This window comes from Gordionus sp. m RMFG-2023, chromosome 1, assembly GCF_954871325.1.
Source record: "Gordionus sp. m RMFG-2023 chromosome 1, tfGorSpeb1-WG-v2, whole genome shotgun sequence".
NCBI lineage: Eukaryota > Metazoa > Nematomorpha > Gordioida > Chordodea > Parachordodidae > Gordionus > Gordionus sp. m RMFG-2023.
In genome coordinates, this window is record NC_088775.1 from 60,891,482 (window position 1) to 60,915,727 (window position 24,246).

Here is a 24,246-nt window from a genome sequence, read left to right on the forward strand (position 1 = left end):
AAGTTTCAATATTTTATAAAATTTTTTTTTATTATATTCGTCTTAATACTTTTTATTTATTTAAATTATATGCTCATATGAGATAAAATGAATTTTGCATTCAAATATTTTAATTTTTAAGATAAAAAACGTTAAATAAAAGTATACCAAAATATATGTGAAAAAGTATCTAAAAACAGATTCATATACTTTAAAATAGGGTCTAGATACTATATTTTATTTATAATTTTTAGAGATAATAATGGCGATTTAAAATATTCGGGCCTGCCTGGGTATTTGAAAAAAAAAATTAGGCTCGGCCTGGGTATATATTTAAAAAACGGCCCGGACCGTGTAAGATCTCTGAGGTTTATATAATATTAAAACCTATAAATATCTTATTATAAATACGATATATATTATTCAAATAATATAGTATCACAAATACAATAACCTTTATATCATATAAGACATTACTTAAGAAGTATATGATCTTAAAAACAAAACAGTTTTAAACCGGTTTAGAAAAATTTTATAAGTTCGATTGATTCTAAAGATGGTATAAAGGTTAAGTCCAATTTCTGGTATATCGGTTCGCTCCGAGTCTTGGGTTATAACACGATGTTATTATTATAATCATGTAAGAGATGTGCGTAATGTCAAAAAGTTTATTGTTAGAAATCAAATTTTGAACCTCAAAGTTTTTATCGCTGAGGTATCCCCGTTTATCCGATTTTAGTCATGCTAAAAAAAATTTTAACTTGCGGGTTGGAAGGTAGTGTAGTGTTATAAGACCTGTTTGCCGATGTCTCAATCAACGGCGGCGGTTTTTTTAAAAATTTTTTATCGGCGTTCGGCGGCGCACCAATTTTGCCGCCGCCTACAAAATTGTCAGCGGCGACGGCGCAATTTTTATTTTAAAATTTTTTTTAATGAATTTAATTTATAAATCATATTTTTTAATGAATTTAATTCACAAATTAATGTATTACATTTTTTATAATTTATTTAGGCGATCTTTTATAAAACATTGTTAACATAGTTTAATTGATCTTAAATTATTTCCTGTCTCACTTCAATTTAAATTTATGTATTTTCTCATTCTCTGAAATAGACGGAATTGTATTTTTACTCAGATCAGAGTCACATCAACCAACACATATAAGAAATATTCTATTGAGTTTTATTATGATTAAAATAAATTTGGAATGCAAGCAAAATATAAAGTATGAAATATAATAAGTCAGAATTCAGATGATTTAGCAAAATTATAATTGTCATGAATAAACAGTATTTTATCAAGATTTGTGGGCCATAAAGAAGTCCTTTTAGCATTGAGTATTAATCCAGCAATGGAAAAAATTCTTTAGCTGGGTGTACTGGTTGCTGGTATACAAAGAATCTTCCTAGCTAAATTAGCAAGCATAGGAAGTTCCAGTCGCTTTTTCTTCCAAAAGATTAATGCATCCTCTTTTGGGATATTATTTTGGCTGAGCAAAATATGGCATTCTTGTTCAAGATTACTAATATTGTTATAATCGTTAATAGGAAGGAAATGTTTACGAGCTAATTTAGCTATATAAGAGCTTGATGTTTGACCATTATCCTCAACTTGAATTTCACTCTGTGCATTTCTATCATGTTCTAAAAGTTTTAAATGTCAAATTAAAAATTGCAATGATGTCGTAGAATTCGAAATTAAATATTCTGAAACAACTTTGAAATCTGGGATCAAGTAGATCTAATGTTTAAAATATAATTTTATTAATAAAAATATAAAATAACTTGAAGTTCAGTAATGGGAAACCTATGGTCAAGCTTTTTTTTCATATTTTCTTTTAAGCATATAATATCTGAGCAATCAGATCTATTGATTTGTATATGAGCTTCTATTTCACTGCGAAATAATAACCCTAAGTTTATTGTAGATCCTTTTTGGGAGGAGAGAAATTCCACTGACTCTCGGAATGGATTTAATACTGCTTAAAGCTCATCAATCATATCCCATTAATTATTAAAGAGTTTTAAAGATTGTTTTCCTATTTTATTTAGAACATTATTTATAGGAATTTTGTTTAAACTGCGAACACTTTTCTAGCATAATTAATATGCTATGCCAGCGGGTAGGGCAATTTAATTTTAAAGTTTTTGCATTAATTATATTGTTGGTGCAATGCCATCCATTTCTATTATCCAATTCAACAGACATATCAAATGGTTATCAAGGTATGGATCAGAATCATCAATATCCAAGATATTACCTGTCTCATAAATTGACTGCAGACATTCACGATGTTCAGCCTCAATTTCACATTCCAAATCAGCTACTCGATATCTGAGGGCTGAAATAATTTCTCTAATTTTTTTAATGAGATTATCAATTTTGGTAACTTTTTTTATGCCATCAACTGTAACCAAATTATGAAGTCCATGCCCTAAGCATAAATGATGCTCATAATCCTCTAATCTGACGCTTCTTTTGACATTGGCCCCAGCATCAGTTACCATTTGTATTATTTTGGCTTTTAAATGGAACTCCTCTTCAATAAATCTCAGATAATATTGTTTCCCCAGTATGCTCTTAAGTCACATTTCTAGTTGCTAGGGTAAAATATTTTAAATCAAAATTTTCTTCTAAATGATGAAGACTAAATGTGATATAATTTCGACGCTTGAAATGATCGGTCCATAAATCAAAAGTGTTAGAACAAAATTTTGGTCCAGAATCAATCAAATTTAAAACATGCGCCTTTATAGATAAATAAACATCGTCTAGTGCACCTCGATTAATGGTTTTCTATTTGGCAATTCTGACGAGGAATCAATTATCTTATATTTCTATTTTTTGGGCAATTTATTTTTTAATAATCATTTTATATAAATTTTAAACCTTTAGAAAATCTGTCATTCCTTTATTGTTTATAGAATCAAATGGTATTCAATCTAAGCAGCACATCAAAACATAATTTCGCCCTATTAGATTTCATAGCCCTATTAGATTTCATATTTATTTTAAACATTAAAAAGAAATGTAAATGATATACACTAGTCTATTATATATAGCAAAAGAATAAAATTCATATTTTAATTTTATTAATGTTAGTATTCAAATTAAAATAATAATAATTTAATATATAAATATAATTAATATGCTTTCTAAAAATTACACACGCCGCGCCGCCGCCATAATAAAATCGGCGGCTTTTCCAGCATGAATAAAAATACCGGCGGCGCACAGGTTTAAGTGTTATACATTTCGATTTTTGTTTCTTCAATTTTATCTTAACCAAGTCCAATCAGTTTGGCTGATGCTGAATTTATTATTTCTTCTATTTTTAATTCATCAGTAAACACTATAATTATCTAAAAATTTAAATATAAGATGTAATCTTGTAAATACTGATATCTCCCTAGTTTTCCAAAGGTTAAAATATTCATCAAAAGCTCCTCTGACGCTCGTAATCTACGATTTAGTTCCCCCTTGCAACTACCTTTATCTAAAGTTACCCCAAGATATTTTAATCTTAAACTACTCTGATTACTTGTAAATAGATTGTAAATTTTTTTTATATTGGGGCACAAAGAGATAGAAGAATTACTGTTTTCTTAAAGCTTAACTCTAGATCAATTTTGTGACTGAAAGATTTGAGTATATTAAATAAGGTTATGTGTTTCCTCTATATTTTTATATTATTATAACTATATCATCAGCATATGATATAATCATTTGTTCCAGGTGGTGAATGCCAGAGAATTTAAATTACAAAACATCAATTGGTACAGCGATTAGTCAATGAACTAAAAATTTCCAAATGATACTAGAGTAAAGAAAATCATAGAAAAAAAATTAAGAGTTTAATATTATATCTTTACAACACTCTCAAGATAATATTAATAAGGATGCAACAAGTCCGCCCACTCATTGTTTTAAAATTTTTTAATCTGCCCGCCCATCCATGGTCTTGAAATAATTAAAAACCCGTCCGCTTATTGGTTTTAAAATTTTTAACCGCCCGCCCATTATCTTAAAAAATATAACTCACGTTCGCACTTTTCTTTTAATTTTTTTAAACGTCTAATAAAAAAATATTTAGATATATCTGCAAAAATATTTTATAATTTGAGAAAATACCAGGGATATGAACCCAGACCCTGAACCATCGTATTTTGGCCGTACCCGAACCCTTTTTAAAAGAGGAAGATCCAAGAGTTCTAGGTGTCATAAATTATTTATTTTTTTAAATAATATAAAATTTTATTTTATTTTATTAACTTTTTTTCGTGGAATCATTTTTTTTTTAACTTCGTATTTTTCTTTCAATTTCCTTCCTGTACTTCCATTTTATTTAGAGAGTGAAATATCATAAATTATTTTCAAGTGTAGGTAATAAAATTTTATTATGTAAATTTATGAATATGTTATATAATAGAAATACGTTGATTATTTTGAAATTGAATTATTTTGTAGTGCAAGTAATATTTTAATTTAAATGATAATTTATTAATACGCTCTTATAATAGAAATACTTTCATTATTTTGAATTGAAAGTGAAATAATGGGAATTATTTTGTAGTGCAAGTAATAATATTTTAATTTTAATGGATAATTAATTAATATGCTATATAATAGAAATACTTTGTTTACTTGTTTTATAACAATTTTATTGTGATTATTTTTATGGTTTTTTGAGCAGTAAATTTAAATTAATTAAAATTGGCAGTGTGAAAATATATCATTATTGCAAATCTAAGTTTCTTTAAAAAATTTATTAAACAAACTTGTTGACTAATTACAAATTTTGTTTATTTATATTTTAGTATGAAAATAAAAGATATTTTGTTAGAGTATTATAATGTAACATTTTGTTAGAATATTATAATGTAACTAAAGGGGAATCTGAGTAAAAACCTGCCACATAACAATAAAAGTTCACACAATACTGACCTGGAAAAATATTTAAGAAGGCATCAGTCTATAATTTTTGAGGAATACCTAAATAGAAAAACGAAATTTTTGGAAGACTGTTACAAAGTCTACTGTCAGTATTGTAGAGTACGATGTTGATTTTAAAAAAGCTTTCATATTGTAATGTCTGAGGAGAATTTGATGAATGCTTTAGTTCAGTTGGTTACAAAAAATGAAAGACCTTTCAGTATTATTAGGGATTCTGGTTTAAAAAAAAATTATTGATCCTATTAATAAGGCAATTGGAATATCAATCGTTTTAAAATTAAAGAACTAGACAAGCAAAAATAATAAAAGAAACAAACAATTAATTTCATTAAAAATTAATTCCAACAAAAGAATTGGGAGAGATATTCTAGCAATAAATATAAAGTATATAAAAGGAAATAATATAATATTGAGAAATTTCGCTATGAAGGAGATTGAAGAGGGTGCAACTTCTGAATATATAAAAATAATGATATTAAAAATATTAATTAAATTTCATTATATAAGAAATATTTATACAATTAATACGGGTAATGTAATCTTGTAATATCAATTAAATTATAATGTTCACTGTAAGAGAATGATGATATAGACACCGATGACGATAATTATTATGACATAAATGAAATTAATTTACAATAATAACATATTTCTCCACAAATATATATTACATTAAATGTGCAGCCCATACTCTACAATTGGCTATTAATGATTGCCTAAAAAATATTCACTTTAAAACTACATTGATAAAGAAAGGGATATTACAAAATATTTAAGAACTCCCACATTTGCAAGAATATTAAAATCAATGAAAAGGTCAATAGCAATATTAGATTGTACAACACGTTAGTAGAGAATATACTTAAAACGAATTATTTGTTATTCGATTTGATTCGATTCGTATTTTACGAATACGAATAACTTCATCGAATTCGAATAAGGAAAATATATTATTCGTCGAAAAAATTTTTATCTATTAATTAATATTAATAAATATCGAAAAATAATCATTTATTAGTAGGAATTATTTGCAATTATTCCTATTTAATAAAATTTCCTAGTGGAATAATGAAGAAACATTTTATATTTCTAAATGTTGTAACGGCTGTTTTAGTTCAAATAATTCATAATACAAAATTAACTTCCGAATATTATTTTATGATGGACGAAGAAAGTATTTATTCTTATATGTAATTTATAACACATATACGATTATAAATAACTAGTAGCTATCCCGTCATGAATGACGGGCGAGATATTTCTCCTTTGTTTGATGATAGAGAAATCATAAATTTGACTTTTTGCAAAAACTTTTTGTTTAAAAAATTTGCTGTTGGTATATTTGTCTTCTACATGATATGAATATTATATTGATTTTTCTACATTATATATAAATATACTATATATGTATGCTTCTATATTATCTTACTAATATAATTTTTTTGTTTTTTATCCATAGTTAAATTTTACAAAATAAATTTAATATGCTATCTTTTTTAATTTATAAATAAAATTTTCGAATTGAATCGAATAATCATTTTATTATTCGTACGAATACGAATAATTCAATTATTCGATTCGTATTATAGGTCTAGTAGAGAACTGTGGCTGTCCGTAGCATAATCCAAGCCTCGGTTCGGGTTTGGACGTTATAAATTTTTTACAGGTTCAGGCTCGGGTTGTAAGAGCTGTCCAACCCAAAAAAATAAATATTAATATAAGTATCCTAAATAATCATTATGATTCATAATGTCATATCATATCTTTTTTATTTATCACATTTTATCATTAAAATGTCAATCAGAATAACATGTCATTTTCAATTATTATCTTATAATTTATATAACAATCATATACCAAACTATTTTATGCGATTATATTATAGCATTGTCCATAGGCGTAGCCAGGATTTTCTTAAGGGGGGAAAATTAAAAAAATTCTGGAGGCGAAGCCCCCAGACCCCATTTGGGCGGGCCTTCGGCAGGGTTACTTTAGTCAATATATAGTAGATAATATTTTTACAAGAGAGGAGGTTATTTTTAATTAATTTATATAAAATATAATAAATTACTTGTATATACATTAATATAAAAGCATGGTAATAATTTATTCCAAACAGTATAAGAAATTTATTTATAAAAAGTAAGTAGACATATAGTTGATATTCCTCTATTATATATAATTGGTTACAAAATACTAGGTAAAATTCCACTTTTACAGACATATTTGACATTTAGAGAATATATTACAGTTAATATTTTAACAAAATTTACTAATCAATGCTTTTGATAATAAATATAGCAACAATTTGAATTATTTAACGCCATCTATTAATTTAAATGAAAAATGATATTAAAAAATAATCTTTATATTATTCATCCCACAATGTCTTTAAAAGTTATTTTCTGATGTCCTTATCAATATTTTATAGTTTTCTGTAAAATATATAATTCGCTATATTGGTAAAAATTATTTGATTGTCATATGATAATTGATAAAATTAGATATACTGTAAATCTAAGACATAATATTCCACTGTTTGTAATGTGCTTTAATTTTTTTATTTAATTTATGATTTAATTTTATCAATAGTTTTATAATTATATTTTACTTTTATCAATAGTTTTATAATTATATTTTACTTTTATTAAAATAAATAAATTAAAATTACTCACTTTATAAAAAATTATATTTTATCTATTATATTATTTATAATTTTATGGATCTATTATTAATCATTATAATACATTTAACTTTTGCCTTAAGACTTATCTTTGGCTTATATTCCATTTTCTTAAAAAACATTTTTGGTTAACTTTTTTTATATATAAATGCTTTTTTCCAAAAATGTATATATTATGATAAATAGTTTTATAAAAAATATCAACTTTTACATTCTTTCTTTCATATTATTGTTTAAGATATATGCATACATTTTTGGGGGTCAGGGAGTGGGGGGGGGAGGACTAAGGGGGATATTTTTTATTAGTTTAAAATGATATTCACAAAAAGTAAGAAATTTCTGAAGGGGGGATTTCCCCTTGCCCACCCCCTTTGGCTACGCCTATGGTATTGTCCATAGTTAAAACGATATTATTACATACTATACTTTCATCATATTCTATCAAGTTAAATAAAATATATTTTACTAATATCCATTTAATTAAATAGCCTCATATATTCATATAAAAAAATTATTTCAATGGATGCCAAATTAAAAAAATTGGTGAAAATAGCAATTTATTGAAGTAAGGGAAAATGCCAATAACAAATCTTGGAAAAAGTTTTCATTTCTATACGATGAAAATAAAGAAAAACTTAATTATGTAAGTTGCAATTTTTGCAAATATATTATAATTCTATAACAGGTTGGTATATTTATATATAATATATATATATTATTAAATTGTTTTAGGCACAAATCAAATAAAAAGGCATAAATGTGTATTTACAATAGAGAGTAAAAACACTCAATTAACAATTTATAGCCTTTTTGGTACTGACCCCAAAGAACTTAAAGTTGTACCAAATTTTTAAAAAAATGTGTACAAGTGTGCTTACCATGTTTTGTGGACGTGATTTGAGATCATTTGATAAAATTCATGGGGAAGGCTTTGTTGATTGTTGCCAATATTTTGCCAAAATTGACTCAATATATGGAAATATTGATGTTAAAAACATCATTCCAAATCTAACGACAATTTTTAAAAATTTAATAGATAATGCTGATGGTAACGCAATAAATTATCCGAAATTAAACACATGTATGAAAATGGATCGATGTGCTGGTAACAAATATATGAAAATATGGTTAAATGAATTTTTATAGCCACCATATACCTCTGGACTGATGTTTATAAGAAAGTATCCTATGGATTCCAGTAAACTTAATAAAGTTGTATTGTTTACATGCAAGTTTGAAGAAGAAAAAGACAGATGAAAATATTAAAAAGAAAATAATTAAAAATTTCACCTTATTAAGTATTGATTTCATTAAAAATAATTATAAAAATCAATGTATTTTTTATATCAGGATACAGTAGGGCATTTTAATTTGTAATGTCATTCATTACAGACCAAGGGGCTAATATGATTAAAGCATTTGAAAATCATAAACAATTGAATTGTGCATCTTATCTTTTAAATACAGTATTAAGGAATACCTTTGATAATAAAAATATTGAATCTCAAGGTTCAGAGATATATTAATGTTTTGTTGATTGTAAAAGTTTAGTTACTTATATGAAACAGAGTGGGTGTTAAATCAACTTTTTATTAAAATATAACATTAAATTTTAGATTAGATAATCAACTTGATAAAAAACTCCATTTGTGTATTGAGACTCGATGGAATAGCAGACTAAAGATGAATCGATTTTTAAAAATTTAATAATATTGGAGATCTCAATTCTAGAGAAGAGTCGATTAGGCTCGAAAATATAGATTTTGAAATGATGAGGGACCTTATCAAGTTTCTGACGCCTTCCAAAATTGCGAGTGATGAATTTGAGGGTGATTTAAACCCACCATTCAAAAATTAAATTAGGTCATCACTCATCACAAAATATTGAGTTTTTTTTTAGCTCATCCAAACATAAACTCGTAGTTTAACCAGCTATCGCAAAGGTGCTGGGAAATAATGGTGGATAAATTTCATACATATATTCCAATAAATTTCACCATTTTTGTGCCCAAAATTTAGGAATAAGAAATATGTTATCCCGAGAACGTTATAAAGATTTATACCAATATATTAACACGTTGAATAATGCAGAGAAGATCAACAGATATAATTGGGCAAAAATCTATAAATACCAACTCTAGAGTAATAAATAAAGGTTCATTAAGTTAATAATAAAATTACTAATTAAAAGATAATAAAGTAAATATATATCTTTTAAAATTATTATTATATTAGAATTTTTCTTAAGAAAATACTGAGGCAGATATGTTTTTGGATTTCTCTCTATGGGAGGCCTGACAATGCGTTTTCTGATGCTAGCGTTGAAGTTGACGAACTTCAAAAAATACCTAGATGCTAAATTATATATTGAAGATGACAATATTTTAAATTGGTGGAAGATTCACAATGACTTTCCAAATTCAAGTTGGCTCTTAAATTCCTAGCTATCCCTGTCGTCGGCTAGCAGTGAAAGAGAGTTTTCAGCTGCAGGTAAGGCCTTTTAAGAGAAAGGGACTCGTTTAAAGCCTGATAAACTGTCTCCTCATTATTTTTATATCATAATTATTCGCTTTGTGATACTTTTGATAATGATATTGATATTATTTTTTAATAACTATTTTAACTTTTATATCATCAATATTCGACATAAACCATGCTTATTGTTTTTATATAATCACAATAATTTTTATAATATTTTTTACAAATTAAATAAAATGCAACTTAGTATATATATATCTTGATTAGATTAAGCCGTCAAATAAACTTTTATTTAAGGTGGCGATGAATAAATACACAAATTTTTTTGGTTATTATAATATTCAAACGAAAATTGTAAAATTTTATTAGGGCTCGGGTCGGGTTGGAATAAAAAATGTGTTCTCGGGCTCGGGTCGGGCTCAGACAAAAAAGTTTTTTAAATCCAGGCTCGGGCTGCGAAAAATACTTTGCAGACCTCTACACGTTATTCCTCAATTTACATGATGCTAGAACGATTATTAAGTTTGAAAAATTTCTGTATTGATATTATTATAGGAGCATGTGAAGTCGTTTTGTCGGAAGATGATTGGTGCCAAATAAAGGACCTTACTAGTAAATTAGTTCCTTTAAAATAACAATTTAACACTGTAATCAAAACAATTATGTTTATCTGATTTTTATGGCAGATGGATTAGATGCCGATTAGATTTAGAAAGATTTACTAGTCCCTTTTCATACGAAATATTAGAAAACATGAAAATTCGAGAGCAAAAATATTTGAAAAATAGTGTTATAAACGCTTCTATATATTTAAACCTTCGGTATCAAGTTTTATTGAATGTTGAGCAAAAACAGATGGCTAAAAACCACCTTAAAAATTTATGACATACGCAAAACTTCATTATTTACAACATATTGGAGGCTAAGACAATACCTACTGGTTGTGGTGATAATAATGATAATGATAGCAACATTGAGATCTTGAAATTTTACTTTTAGAGAGAAAAAAAAATCAAATTATCATCGGATAGAAAGGAGGAACAAAAAATTCTAGTACATCTTTAATAGAATGGTTCTCAGAAGTTAGGAGAATAAATAAGGATACATTTTAAAATTCTGGGAAGAAAATTTTTCAATATATCCAAAATTATATATCTCTTATCTAAATCACCATGGCTGTACCGGCGATACAAGTGCAATAATTTATGTATTATAATAACTATCTATTTTAGGCAGCATAGGACGTGCATTTTCTTTGAAATATATATTGTCTTATTTAAGTGGAAATCTCAAGGATGATATTTTAGAAGATATTATGATTGTGCGATTGAATAAAACATTTAAAATATAAATTATTTTATTTTTAAATCCTTTATTTGTAAATTATGAATGTGTATATATTAAGTATAATAATAAATGAATGTAAAAAGTTTTATTTTGAGTTATATTTTTTAATGTTCTCTAACCCCAAAACCCGGACCCTTTTTTTTGTCGAAAGGTTCATATCCCTAGAAAATATAATGATCCTGTTTTATCAATCATAAAGGACTGTAAAAACACAGAGATTTAGTCATACATTATATAAATGCTTTTTAAAATTTTGTATTTTGTATTCCAATTCATGTCAATACTTTGTTCTGGGGTCTTATTATAAGTTTCACATTCTCACTTTTTTTAAAATATATTCTAAACGATTTTGCAGCTGATAAAATATTATTTATCTCGGAAGTATTTTCCAAGATAAAATTTGGTTGAAATGTATTCCTTAGAAATGTGTTCAGCATATGAGCTGAATAAAAGGAAGATATATATATGAATATTATTTAAGAAGCTTAGAATATCTCAAAAATTAAGATGAGTTTTATAAAATTTACCCTTCCAACGCCTTTTTTTTATATTAGCTCCTTGGTCTGTCATAAATATAATTTTAAAAATAAATAGTATTATGAATAAAATTATATTGCCAAATATGTAATATAAAATTTAATTTATATTAAATTTTAATTTATTAAATAATAATAAATTTTATTAAAAAAGATTCCACTTTAAAAAGATTTATAATATACATTTACAGTATTAATATGATTTGTTGTAACACATTTTCATAATGTGAAAAAACATTCTTATATAGTTAAATAACTTTCCATAATTATTAAATTTTTAAAAGTTTTTAAACTTTAATGAAGACTAACATCAAAGTTATGAATCAAATAGTTTTTTTGGACACAAGTTTAAGTGGAAAAATGAGAATTCAAAAAAAAAATTTTAATAATAAAGTTCTTAAACTTTAATGAAGACTAACGTGAAAGTTATGAATCGAATATAGTTTTTTTATGTTTTGGACATAAGTTTAAGTGGAAAAATAAGAATTTTAAAAGATATTATATAAAAAAAATTTCTAAGATTTTTACAATACCTTTTTTAAATTTAAAGAATTTTTCCAATATTTTAATTTTACTTTTAGCTATCCAAAGAATGGAAATCAGGATAAGAAATTTGAATAATTTCTTAAATAAACATGAGTGAAAACTCGAATTTAGGGTTTTCAGATAATTCTTATTTGTTTAGAATTTTTTATGATCAATTCGAAACACCAAAATAAAAAAAACCATTTATTATTTATTTATTCTTTGTAAAAAATATGCACAATATAAATCAATTACAAATTCAATCATTTAAAGGAATGCATCGAATTCCCTCTTTAATAAACTTTATGTTGTGAGAATAAAAATTTGAAAAATTATATGTAAAATAATTGCCTAAAATACTCGTAACAATTGAAATAACTTCATTTCGCTTATTGGGTTTAGGAAAATTTGATCTATATTGATTTTTAATTACTCCGAAAAAAATTTCTATCGGATTTAATTGCGGCGAATAGGATGGCAAAAATATGATATTTGGATAATTCTCACTAATTATCCTCGCTCGATGTATAGGAGCATTATCCATTATAAGTAATGAATTTGATGGTAAAAGTGCGAATAATTCATCCAGGTATGCCTTGAATTTTATAGCAGTAATAGCCCCATCTATTATTGTGAATTTTTTCAATGCTCCTATTGTGCATAGGTTACCAGAAGTTTTTAAAAATATAATGTTTTTCTTAAAATTTTCTTTCAAGTTTTTAAAAGTTTTTTTAAAAAAGGATGTATTTTTCTCAACAAGTTTTTACAATAATTACGGAAAGTTAAATTGAAGTGTAGGGGCTTCCGTTATGGGTAGAATGGTTGGTGGCACATCTCGATGATTTTTGGTATGCGTCATTTTAGGTTAATAAAAGCAACTGCAACAATTAAATTTTAAATTTTATTTAATTTTAAAACCAAAAAAAAATAGTAATTATCTGAAAACCCTAAATTCGAATTTTCTTTCACTTATGTTTATTAAGAAATTATCAAATATTTTATCCTGATTTCCATTCTTTAGATAACTAAAAGTAACATTAATATTTTGTAATAATACTTTAAATTTAAAAAAAATTTACAATGCATTTTAAAAAAAAATTATTCTAAAAATCTTAGAAAATTTTTATTCTCATTTTCCCACTTAAACTTGGGTCCAAAATATAAAAAAAATTATATTCGATTCATAACTTTGACGTTAATCTTCATTAATAAAAACTCTTATTATTAAAAAAATTTTAAAAAAATTTTATCAAAATGTTTTTACAATAATTATGGAAAGTTATTTAACTATATAAGAATGTTTTTTCACATTGTGAAAATGTGTTACAACAAATCATATTATTACTGTATATTTCGGATAAACAAGGCGAAAACGTTTATAAAAAAACATTGTATAATTATGGATGTATATTAGAATTATATTACCAAATAAGGAAAATAAAAAAGAATTTAATTTATACGGGACAACCATTGTTTCTTTAAAAAATAACTCGCCCATCAGCTCATTATTTAAAAATTATTCTTAACGCGTGCCCGTTGTCTAAAAATATTATCGCGCCCGTCCATCAGAGAACTCTAAACACGATACTCCTTCCAGTTTACCAGTTGAAAGACTCGCTAGTGTGGCTACAAATGTGTTTAAGAATAAACGAGGATACCTCATTGATAAAAACTTCGAGCATGTTTTATTAATAAAAGCTAGCAATAGTATTTTATAATCATTTAATTAAATAAAATAAAATATCAAACTGAATAAAAAATGTTTAGTTCATTTCAATTTGAGTTTTAAAAATAAATTATTAATTTTGACATTATGCACCATTTACAATAAAAAATGCAGATACAGACCGAAGCAAATATCGGCTCGGATTCAGATAAAAATAACGGTTCTAGGTTCAGATTTAGCTCATAAAAAAATAATATCCTATCGCTTGAGATAGGAATATACCGATATTTTATTGGATCGGATAGGGCCGATATTTCACTCATTTAAAATATCGGCTATCGGCCAATATTATGAAATTTTCTGATCCGATCCGATAAAAAATGGCGTTTTTAACAAAAATAAAATTTTTAAAAAATTATATCTAAAAAACCATTTATTTTTATAAATAAAATCGAAATCAGTTTTTATGTTATTTTTTTTAATATTAATTATTAAAAATTCTGCCATATTGTTATTTTTATGCGCAATTTGTTTATTAAAGTGTACGATAATTTATTTTAAAATAATCTTTAGTTTTATTTAATATTATTTGGAATATGTTTATATATATTATAAATAATTAAAAAAAATTTATACATTACATTATAATAATCTATTGTTTAATTTCAAACATTACAAAAGTTTCGGGTATTAAATTAATAAAATATTTTTTGATGGCTTCCTATTCGCTTTATATGGGATTATTTTGAATTGGATTCGCCAAGCTCTAATTTTGCAAGAGATGGAAAATTATAAAACACTACCAACTCGAGGAAGAACATCGAAAAAAATCTAACGACGCATTTGCACTTTTATTAACTAAAGAAAATATAAAAAAATGGAAAAGAATCAAATTAAATTAAAAACTTCTAAATTTAACCAAATAACATTGCCAGATCTGATAAATAAGCAGAAAATATGGAACATTGAAGACCCTAGATCCAAAGCTATATCGCTACTTATCAACCATATGATAGCATTCGATAATCAGTCATTTTCGATTGTAGAGAATATTGGATTTAATCGACTAATAACATTTACATGAAAACTACAAAATTTTATCAAGAAAATACTTTTTGGAAAATTAATAAAATAAAATGTCAATTAGATGGGGAAAAAATTCCCTTTAGTTTTACAAGGATATATGGTCCAGATGTTCTGGGTAGGATTCACATATCAGCTTCTTGTCATCTGATCAATAAAAATTTTGAACCAATTGCAAGATTCTTCATGCTATTGTATGTGACAATACACCAAAAAAGCTGATTGCAATTTAGGTAATTAAATTTAATATATATTTAGAAACCTTATTTAGGGAATTATTCATCTGTTTCATGTTTTGCCCACCCCCTATAATTAGTAGTAAAAGAAGTTTTTACATTGAAAGCTATTATTGATATGTTATCGAGAAAGATTACTGGTCATTTTAATCATTCATCTATTACTAACAATAGACTCAAAATTATCCAGAAGCAAATGAATTTACCCACCCACAAACTTATTCAAGATGTTAACAAAAGGTGGGGATTCAACCTTTTACATGTTAGAAAGACTTCTGGAGCAAAAAAAAGGTCTTGCTTATTTATTGCAATACCCTCAATATGTTAACTCCAAACAATGGTGCTTAGCAACAAAAGTAAATCTGGCCCTATTACCAATTCAACGCATCACTAAAGAAATTAATGGAGAAAATGCAAACATTAGTATAGTAATTCCATTTGTAGAATTACTTAAAAAAGAGCTTGCTAGTCATGGTGAGTATAATGGTGTCCAAACTATGAAGGATACTATGTATAAAGATCTTATTAAACGTTTTTCCTATATTTATAATGATAAAATATACTTTATAGCAACAATTTTGGATTCTCAATTTAAAACAATCTTTTTTCAATTCTATCAAACCTTTATAGATAAAAACTACTTCTAGAATGCTTTGACAGTAATCTCTGTGAGAAAATTAATTCTAAATCTATTTAATAAATATTTTTTTTTAATAATTTAAACAATTTAAAAAAGGATAATCAAATGAAGGAAGAAATTCCATCAACATCAGCAATAGATTCAACTGGCATATGGGTAAATTCCATGACAAATCGACCAGCGATCGGCCGACTATCTCAAAATGAATGAAACTTAGCATGTTAGTTGTTTATGTTGTAAATGTTAATAAAATCAAAATTTTAGAGTGCTAACTCAACCAGATCCAAAGATACACCCCTTCAAAGTAGAAATGAAGTGCGTGATTTCATTAAATTTTGTTTTTTTAAAAAATACTTAAGATAAAGTTACAAATTATATATAATTTTATTGCCCTTAATATTTTACGTTAGAAAATATTTAAAAAAAAATTAAAAAATTTCAAATGTTTATTTATTTCCGGTAAAAATAAAAAATTAACATTGTTAGGAAGGAGTTTTTTTGGGTGTTAATATTCACTAAAAATGTTTATTACCTTTATATTAAACGATTTAATAAAAAATCTCGAGAGCCATCTTTGTTTTTTTAATTTTATTTGAATTTTTATTATTTTTATAAATAAAAAAATGCAATATAGATGGCGTTATATTAATTTTTTTTATAGTTTATAATTTTTAATAAAAATATGAATAATATTGTGATTAAAATAAAAAATCAATTGAGTATAACCAAGAATGATATCCTGGGCGATATGTAAGCAGGCAGCCCATACAGATATTATTTTATTGACGCAATATTGTAAAATAAACATATTTTAAAATTTTATACATAAACAATATAAAAATAAATACCTCTTGTTTTAATCTTATCCCATTTTGTGCTTATTAATAGAATTTCTAGAGATGATAATTTGTAGGCACGTCCTGTCACTGTAATAGGATCTACTACTGTTATTATTTGATTAATGGCTAACCATATCTTTTCCGCAATTGTGAGGTAAAAGAAGGATGGGGATGTAAAAAGGAAATATATATCTCCTCAGTAATTTCATTATTTTTAGTACTGTGGCTAACAACCAAAAATCGTCATAAACACATGTTACGAATCCTTTAATATCAGCAAAAGACAAATTATCGGCATTTGAGATATTGTTAATTTGAAAGTCATCTGCATATGAATATATTTTTGATTTAAGTTTACTTAAAATCAAAGGAAATACAGCATGTATTTCTCGAGTTCCTGGAATGCTAAATTGAATCATTCTCGTAAATTAATCTCTTGTAAATTTATTGTTCGTTGGTTATATATGTAAAATTTACTGATGGCATGTTTTGTTTTGAAAATTGATATAAATCAACTGGCTTTAAAATGTGTCCAGAACTGATGTACTGAAGGCTTGAACGTGCTGCTAATCTTATTAATGTTCCGCCAAGGCCATCACATGGACCTTTTCCATGGGATGTAGCTGAAAAATGTCATTCAGCTGCTACACCAAAATCTGATTCATGATAACATAGATTTACAAAAAAATTCCTGTTTTTATATTGTGCAGCTGATCCGTCAGAGCAGTAATATATTTTGTTTGGCTTGCTGAATTCATTGGTCAAAAATTTTATCACTTTAGTCTGGTATAAATATACTGCAATAACATTATGTTGAAGTGGCTCTGATATTACCATATAATTCAGGTTTTCTATATTGCCCTTATTATTATAATATGCTATCATAGGATGGATAGTGGCTTGATTATTATTCCAGTGGAATCCTTGAACTCTTGGATTATAAATGCATATTTTTCAAAGAAATCACAAATTATAATAAATTCATTTGGTTGTAAAAAATGTTTAAGTTTTGAAATATATGATTGATTGGTAGCGATGTTAGGAATAAAAAAATAAAATAAGCTGATAAAATCGTTATTTTCAAATAATAAAGATAGTAGATCCATGAAAGAATATATCTACAAATTATGGCCTTAGGAATTTCTATTAATAAGCGCAAAATTATAATGGTTTGAATATAGAATTTTAAACAATATAGCGTCAATAAAATAATATCTGTATGGGCTGCCTGCTTACATATCGCCCCAGGACATCATTTTTGGTTATACTCAATTGATTTTTTAATTTTAATCACAATACTATTCATATTTTTATTAAAAATTATAATTTTAAAAAATATATAACGCCATCTATATTACATTCTTTTATTTATAAAAATAATAAAAATTCAAATAAAATTTAAAAAACAAAAATGGTTATCGAGATTTTTTATTAAATCGTTTAATATAAAGGTAATAAACATTTTTGAATATTAACACCTCTAAAAATTCCTATAATCATTTGAAATTTTTTAATTTTTTTTTAAATATTTTCCAACGTAAAATTTTAAGGGCAATAAAATTATATATAATTTGTAACTTTATCTTAAGTATTTTTTAAAAAAACAAGATTTAATGAAATCACGCACTTCATTTCTACTTTGAAGGGGTGTATCTTTGGATCTGGTTGAGTTAGCACTCTAAAATTTTGATTTTATTAATATTAACAACATAAATAACTAACATGCCAAGTTTCATTCATTTTTGAGATGGTCGGCCGAAAATTTGGTCGATTTGACGTGGAATCACCCATATATAGTTAGTGAGGATCTTATGCTGATGCTGTTAAAGCTAACGAGGAGTCTAACAACATTACCACTGAAAATTGCCCTTATTCCCTTGAGATTGAAAATTATCTCAATGATTTAGTATTCAAGGCATTAAATGATAATACCGCTGCTGATCCATTGTGATATTTTTTAATTTTGCAAGTTTTTGAGTATTGCTTTATTTTGATGTAAAGTTCAATATTTGCATCATCATGGCCTTTCATAATTATATCACAATCTGTAACTTTAAATTTGGATGTATTATTTATGATACTAATAATTTATATATTGGACTTAATTTATCCTTATACAATAACCATTTATGAGATTGGCGATTTATTAATTAAAAGTGTACATACATAGGAACAGTGGCGTATTGCGAAAGGCGCTAAGCCCACTAGCTAATTTTTTTTATTTTTAGCCCCCTTTCCAAATTTTGGGATTGTCTGAGCTCACCCACCAAAAAAATTTAATATTTTTTTCAAAATTTAAATTTGAATTCCTTTTCTTTATTATTGTTAAAAAACTAAATTTTTATAGTCAAAAATAGAATTTTTTTTATTATTCTTATTTTTTTATAGCCAGTAGCAATCTCATTTTTCAATATTTTTATTATCAAAAATAAAAAAATTAATTTCTTTCTTTTTAATAATTTTTATGAATATAAGAAATTTTATCAGGATAATAAAGGATAAAATAATATTTTTTAAAAATATTAATCATATTAAATATTAAAACAAAGAGTAATAAAAAAAAACAGGATACGTGAGGCTCTCGATCCATTAAAATTTTTTATAAAATAGATATTAATAACCACCATTAATATCTTAAACAGCAAATTTTTTTTGAGACTTCCACTTTATTATTTGAGGTTCACGATAGTGTTGTTAAATGTCTCGATTTGCAGATTTTTTAAAGCGGCTAACTCAATATTTTAGCCAGAAAAATATTGTCTAAGCCTCGAGATTTCGCTACTAGATTTTCAACATGAGCAAAATCTTTAGGCTTACATAATATTTCTCTAATTAATATGAGTTTGCCGTTTTAAAATTCGGCTCAAATCGAGCCATTTAACAACACAGTTCACCACCAAAAAGTAGTGGTGAGTAAAGGTTCCAATTTTAATAAGTTTTGAGACGACTCTAAAAAGGTTAAATCGTATTTATAAGAGAAAACTATCATCTTAGCCATGATCGAGATTTAAACTTAAAGGAATCTTGAAAAAAAAACTATACACTGGCCTCAAAGCTTAGTAAATTTTTATGATTGTTATGATTGAGACAATCTAAGAACATTACAGGCAAGAATAGTCCAATTTTAACTAAATCTTTTAAATGTTTAAATAACAATTTAAAATTTTTTCAAATAGGTAAGTTATTAGGATTAATCAATCTACTTTGAATGAAATAAGTGGGATAATTTTTATCAGATTCTTAGGTGCCTTTTAGTCAATGACACATTATTGATAGTGACATATTTAAAAAAATTAAATCATTAGGAACATATTGCCAATAATAATTAAATATTATGTATGTGAATATTTACAAATGTAGCTCAATACAGAAATTAAACTTTTATTTTAAAAATAATTTCTGCAGTAAGTATAATGAAGTTCTGTTTAATGGATAGCTTTGAAAATGAGGGAAAATGACTTGAATAAATATCTGCACCAGAATTATGGCTTAAAATTTGGAGATCAATTTTTTTTATCAATCAATGTTCTATGCAGTTTTCATAAAGAAATTTTTTAATTATATCAATAATAATTTTTATACCCATTTGAATATAAATTAGAATGCATATACTAAATAAATTTAACTTGATTTCATAAGCATAAAATCATGAGGTTCAAACTGGTTTATATATGAATTTTTTGCAGTTCAGTTCAAAGATTTGGAAAAATTTAATAGTTAAGGTTGGATAAAAAAATAATTGTTAAGACCACTTTAAAAGTTTGGTTTGGATCCCTGAAAAATATACCCTCTAAGCCAAGTATCAGTTAGATGCATTTTAAGAGTATCTTTTAACAAATTTTCTTCAATGGGTTTCAAATGGCGCAAAATTATCTAGTAAAATATATTTTGTAAAGGCATCCAAGATCCTGCCCCTTCAAGAAAATACTGGATAATCTAGTTAAGATCAAAGATCTAGTCCAAAAAATAGAGAACTGCCCAATTTAAACAAAAGTCTTTGGTCCAATCTTTGTAATTAGTTTTTGATTTAGTCTTTTTGGTCTGCATTCTGAAATTCTTTAAATAGTAAATATTTTAATTTGAGATTTATAAGTATTTTTTTATATGATAATAAGTGTTTTGCAATTATATTTATAAAAATATATTTAATAAGATATAATAAAATATATGTCATATTTTAATTATTTTTTGTTAAATGATATTATATAGTATAAATTTCAAATATATTATATTGACCAAAACATAATCTACATCTCAATAAAAAGGTCATCATAGTGGTAGGGCTGGGGAAATAATGAAAAAAAAAGAGGCAAATGTGTACTTAAAAAAACTGGTAAAACAAAAGAAAAATACAACTTTAAAAAAAATAAATGCAAAAAAAATTAGAAAAGTGGATTTTTTTAAAAAAACAGCAAAAATATTACAAAAAGTAAGAAAACTAATATTAAAAATAAAAATAGCATTTCCAGCTCTTTATTAAAATTTAATTCTTTAAGATCACAAAAATAGTAAAAACAAAACAAGAAAAACTAAAGGCATGTTAGAATATTTTTTCATTTTCTTGGCTACAGGTCTTAATAGAGGTTTTGTAAGACTTTAAAAATTGGTCTAGTCCAGTTTTTCTATTATATTTTAATATTAATCTTCTGCTCTTTTTATTTCAGTTTGGTCTGACTATCATTAAATACACCTATAATATGTTGCAAGAAATATTTGATATTTTTACAATTAATAAAATTTATATTTTAATAGATATAATAATAAAATAGTACAAATTGTTTTATAAATTTTACTTGAAAGCTGCTCGAATAAAATTGAAAATGATATTATTTGATTTAGATGTTGAATACTCTTGAAAATAAGAATCATTATAATTATAAGGCGAAAAGAGATCTGTAGCATTCAAAGTTATGGTAATATTGCCTCTAGGGTTAGCCAACATTTGATTTTTTTTCTCCATTTCAATAGCACTCATTCTTTCAAACTCTTTTCTTATATCTTCAGATGTTTTAAATTTTTCAATTAACTAAAATAAATTTATATTAATTAAATAATTTATCAGTACCTCCCATCCACCAATAACAAGTCCCTTTTCCCCAATAGTATCATAAATTGCCCTCTTTTGAGAATCACTTAAAACTATTTCAAGTTATGAGATTATTTTACAAAAACAATACCCCCATGAATTTTATTCACCTTGTTAAAAATAATAGATGCTTGTTCCTTTTTGTAAGAATCTTCATGTCGATCAGGGTGATAAATCTTACTTAATCTTCTATAAGCAGAATTTATTTCATTTTGGTTAGCCTATTTTTAAGAAATCATGTTTAAATATTTATAAAATAATTTTACATCTTTGTCTATAGAAAAAAATTGGTAATAATTATCTTTCAGTGGATCAAATTCATTCTGATCGACAGTATTGTCCATATATTTTGGTATTTTAGTTAATATCGAATATATCGTTTTACAAAAAATAAACAACTGACACTATGTCAAATGTCACATGACCGTTTTTTATTTATGATAGGTCTAGTGTTGTTAAAACGCCGCAAGTCGCGACCCCGACCCAAAGCTCGGGTCGTTTTATTCGACTCCGACTCAATGTTTGGGTCGTTTTTTTCGACTTCGACCTGAGTTCAAGCCGAAAAAAACGACTTCGACCCAAAATATGGACCTCGACCCAAAATATGGGTCGTTTCTTACGACTCCGACTCAAAATTTGGGTGGTATTTTTCGACTCAAACTTGAAATTTGGGTCGTATTTTTCGACTCAAACTTGAAGTTTGGGTCATATTTTTCGACTCAAACTTGAAGTTTGGGTCGTATTTTTCGACTCAAACTTTTGAAGTTTAGATCGTATTTTTCGACTCCAACTCAAAGTTTGGGTCGTTTTTCTGACTCAGACTCAAACATCGGGTCGTTTTATTCAATCCGACCCAAAATATGGATCTTTTTTTTAAAGACGACTTAAAGTTAGGGTTGCTTGTTTTCACCCATACCAATATCTAGATCATTTTTTTCGACCAAAAGTCAAATAACATTTAGTATATATTAATATTATCGGCGGGAAAGTTACTTAAAGCTTCTTTAAATTATAATATTCATCATAGTTATATTTTAAAATTTTTAAGTGAAGATATACCATAGAAAAGTGCCATTTGTCATGATGGTTATTTTTGAACTTTTTTAAATGAAATAGATAAAAATATATATTGTAGAGATGTTAAATCAAAATTTCAGTGATGATGTACCATAGATAAGTGGTAATTGTCATAATCGCTATTTTTGAACTTTTTTGAGTTTTTTTAAAGCAAATTGCTAAAATATATATTCTAAACATATTTAATTAAAAATTCAGTGAGGATGTATCATAGATAGGCGACAATTGTCATAATCGCTATTTTTGAACTTTTTCAAATTTTTTTAAAGGAAATATCTAAAAATATATATTCTAAACATGTTAAATTAAAAATTCAGTGAGGATGTATCATAGATAGGTGACAATTGTCATAATCGATATTTTTGAACTTTTTAAAATTTTTTTAAAGGAAATAGCTAAAAATATATATTCTAAACATGTTAAATAAAAAATTCAGTGAGGATGTATCATAGATAGGTGACAATTGTCATAATCGCTATTTTTGAACTTTTTCAAATTTTTTTAAAGGAAATATCTAAAAATATATATTCTAAACATGTTAAATTAAAAATTCAGTGAGGATGTATCATAGATAGGTGACAATTGTCATAATCGCTATTTTTGAACTTTTTCAAATTTTTTTAAAGGAAATATCTAAAAATATATATTCTAAACATGTTAAATTAAAAATTCAGTGAGGATGTATCATAGATAGGTGACAATTGTCATAATCGCTATATTTGAACTTTTTCAAATTTTTTTAAAGGAAATAGCTAAAAATATATATTCTAAACATGTTAAATTAAAAATTCAGTGAGGATGTATCATAGATAGGTGACAATTGTCATAATCGCTATTTTAGAACTTTTTCAAATTTTTTTAAAGGAAATAGCTAAAAATATGTATTCTAAACATGTTAAATTAAAAATTCAGTGAGGATGTATCATAGATAGGTGACAATTGTCATAATCGCTATTTTTGAACTTTTTCAAATTTTTTTAAAGGAAATAGCTAAAAATATGTATTCTAAACATGTTAAATTAAAAATTCAGTGAGGATGTATCATAGATAGGTGGCAATTGTCATAATCGCTATTTTTAAACTTTTTCAAATTTTTTTAAAGGAAATATCTAAAAAT

At 25.6% G+C, this 24,246-nt stretch overlaps 1 protein-coding gene across 10 annotated transcripts in view; it reads right to left on the reverse strand.

The window, feature by feature from the left end:
- The window catches only part of LOC135922942 (dnaJ homolog subfamily C member 11-like), a 90,112-nt gene extending 67,676 nt beyond the window's left edge, over positions 1 to 22,436 (reverse strand). For 9 of the 10 annotated variants that reach the window (XR_010571079.1, XR_010571080.1, XR_010571078.1 and 6 more), the window contains exons 1-4: positions 22,319 to 22,436; positions 22,144 to 22,273; positions 22,032 to 22,105; positions 21,760 to 21,992 (exon numbers count right to left, since the gene is read on the reverse strand). Coding sequence is in view for 4 of the 10 variants with exons in the window: in XM_065457488.1 (XP_065313560.1) it covers positions 21,760 to 21,992; positions 22,032 to 22,105; positions 22,144 to 22,273; positions 22,319 to 22,396 (515 nt within the window). In the remaining 6 variants the exon portion in view is untranslated. Of the gene's footprint in view, positions 1 to 21,759; positions 21,993 to 22,031; positions 22,106 to 22,143; positions 22,274 to 22,318 lie in introns of those variants that run through there. The other variant, XR_010571081.1, reaches the window with a different exon arrangement.
- Between the last annotated feature and the right edge of the window lie 1,810 nt (positions 22,437 to 24,246).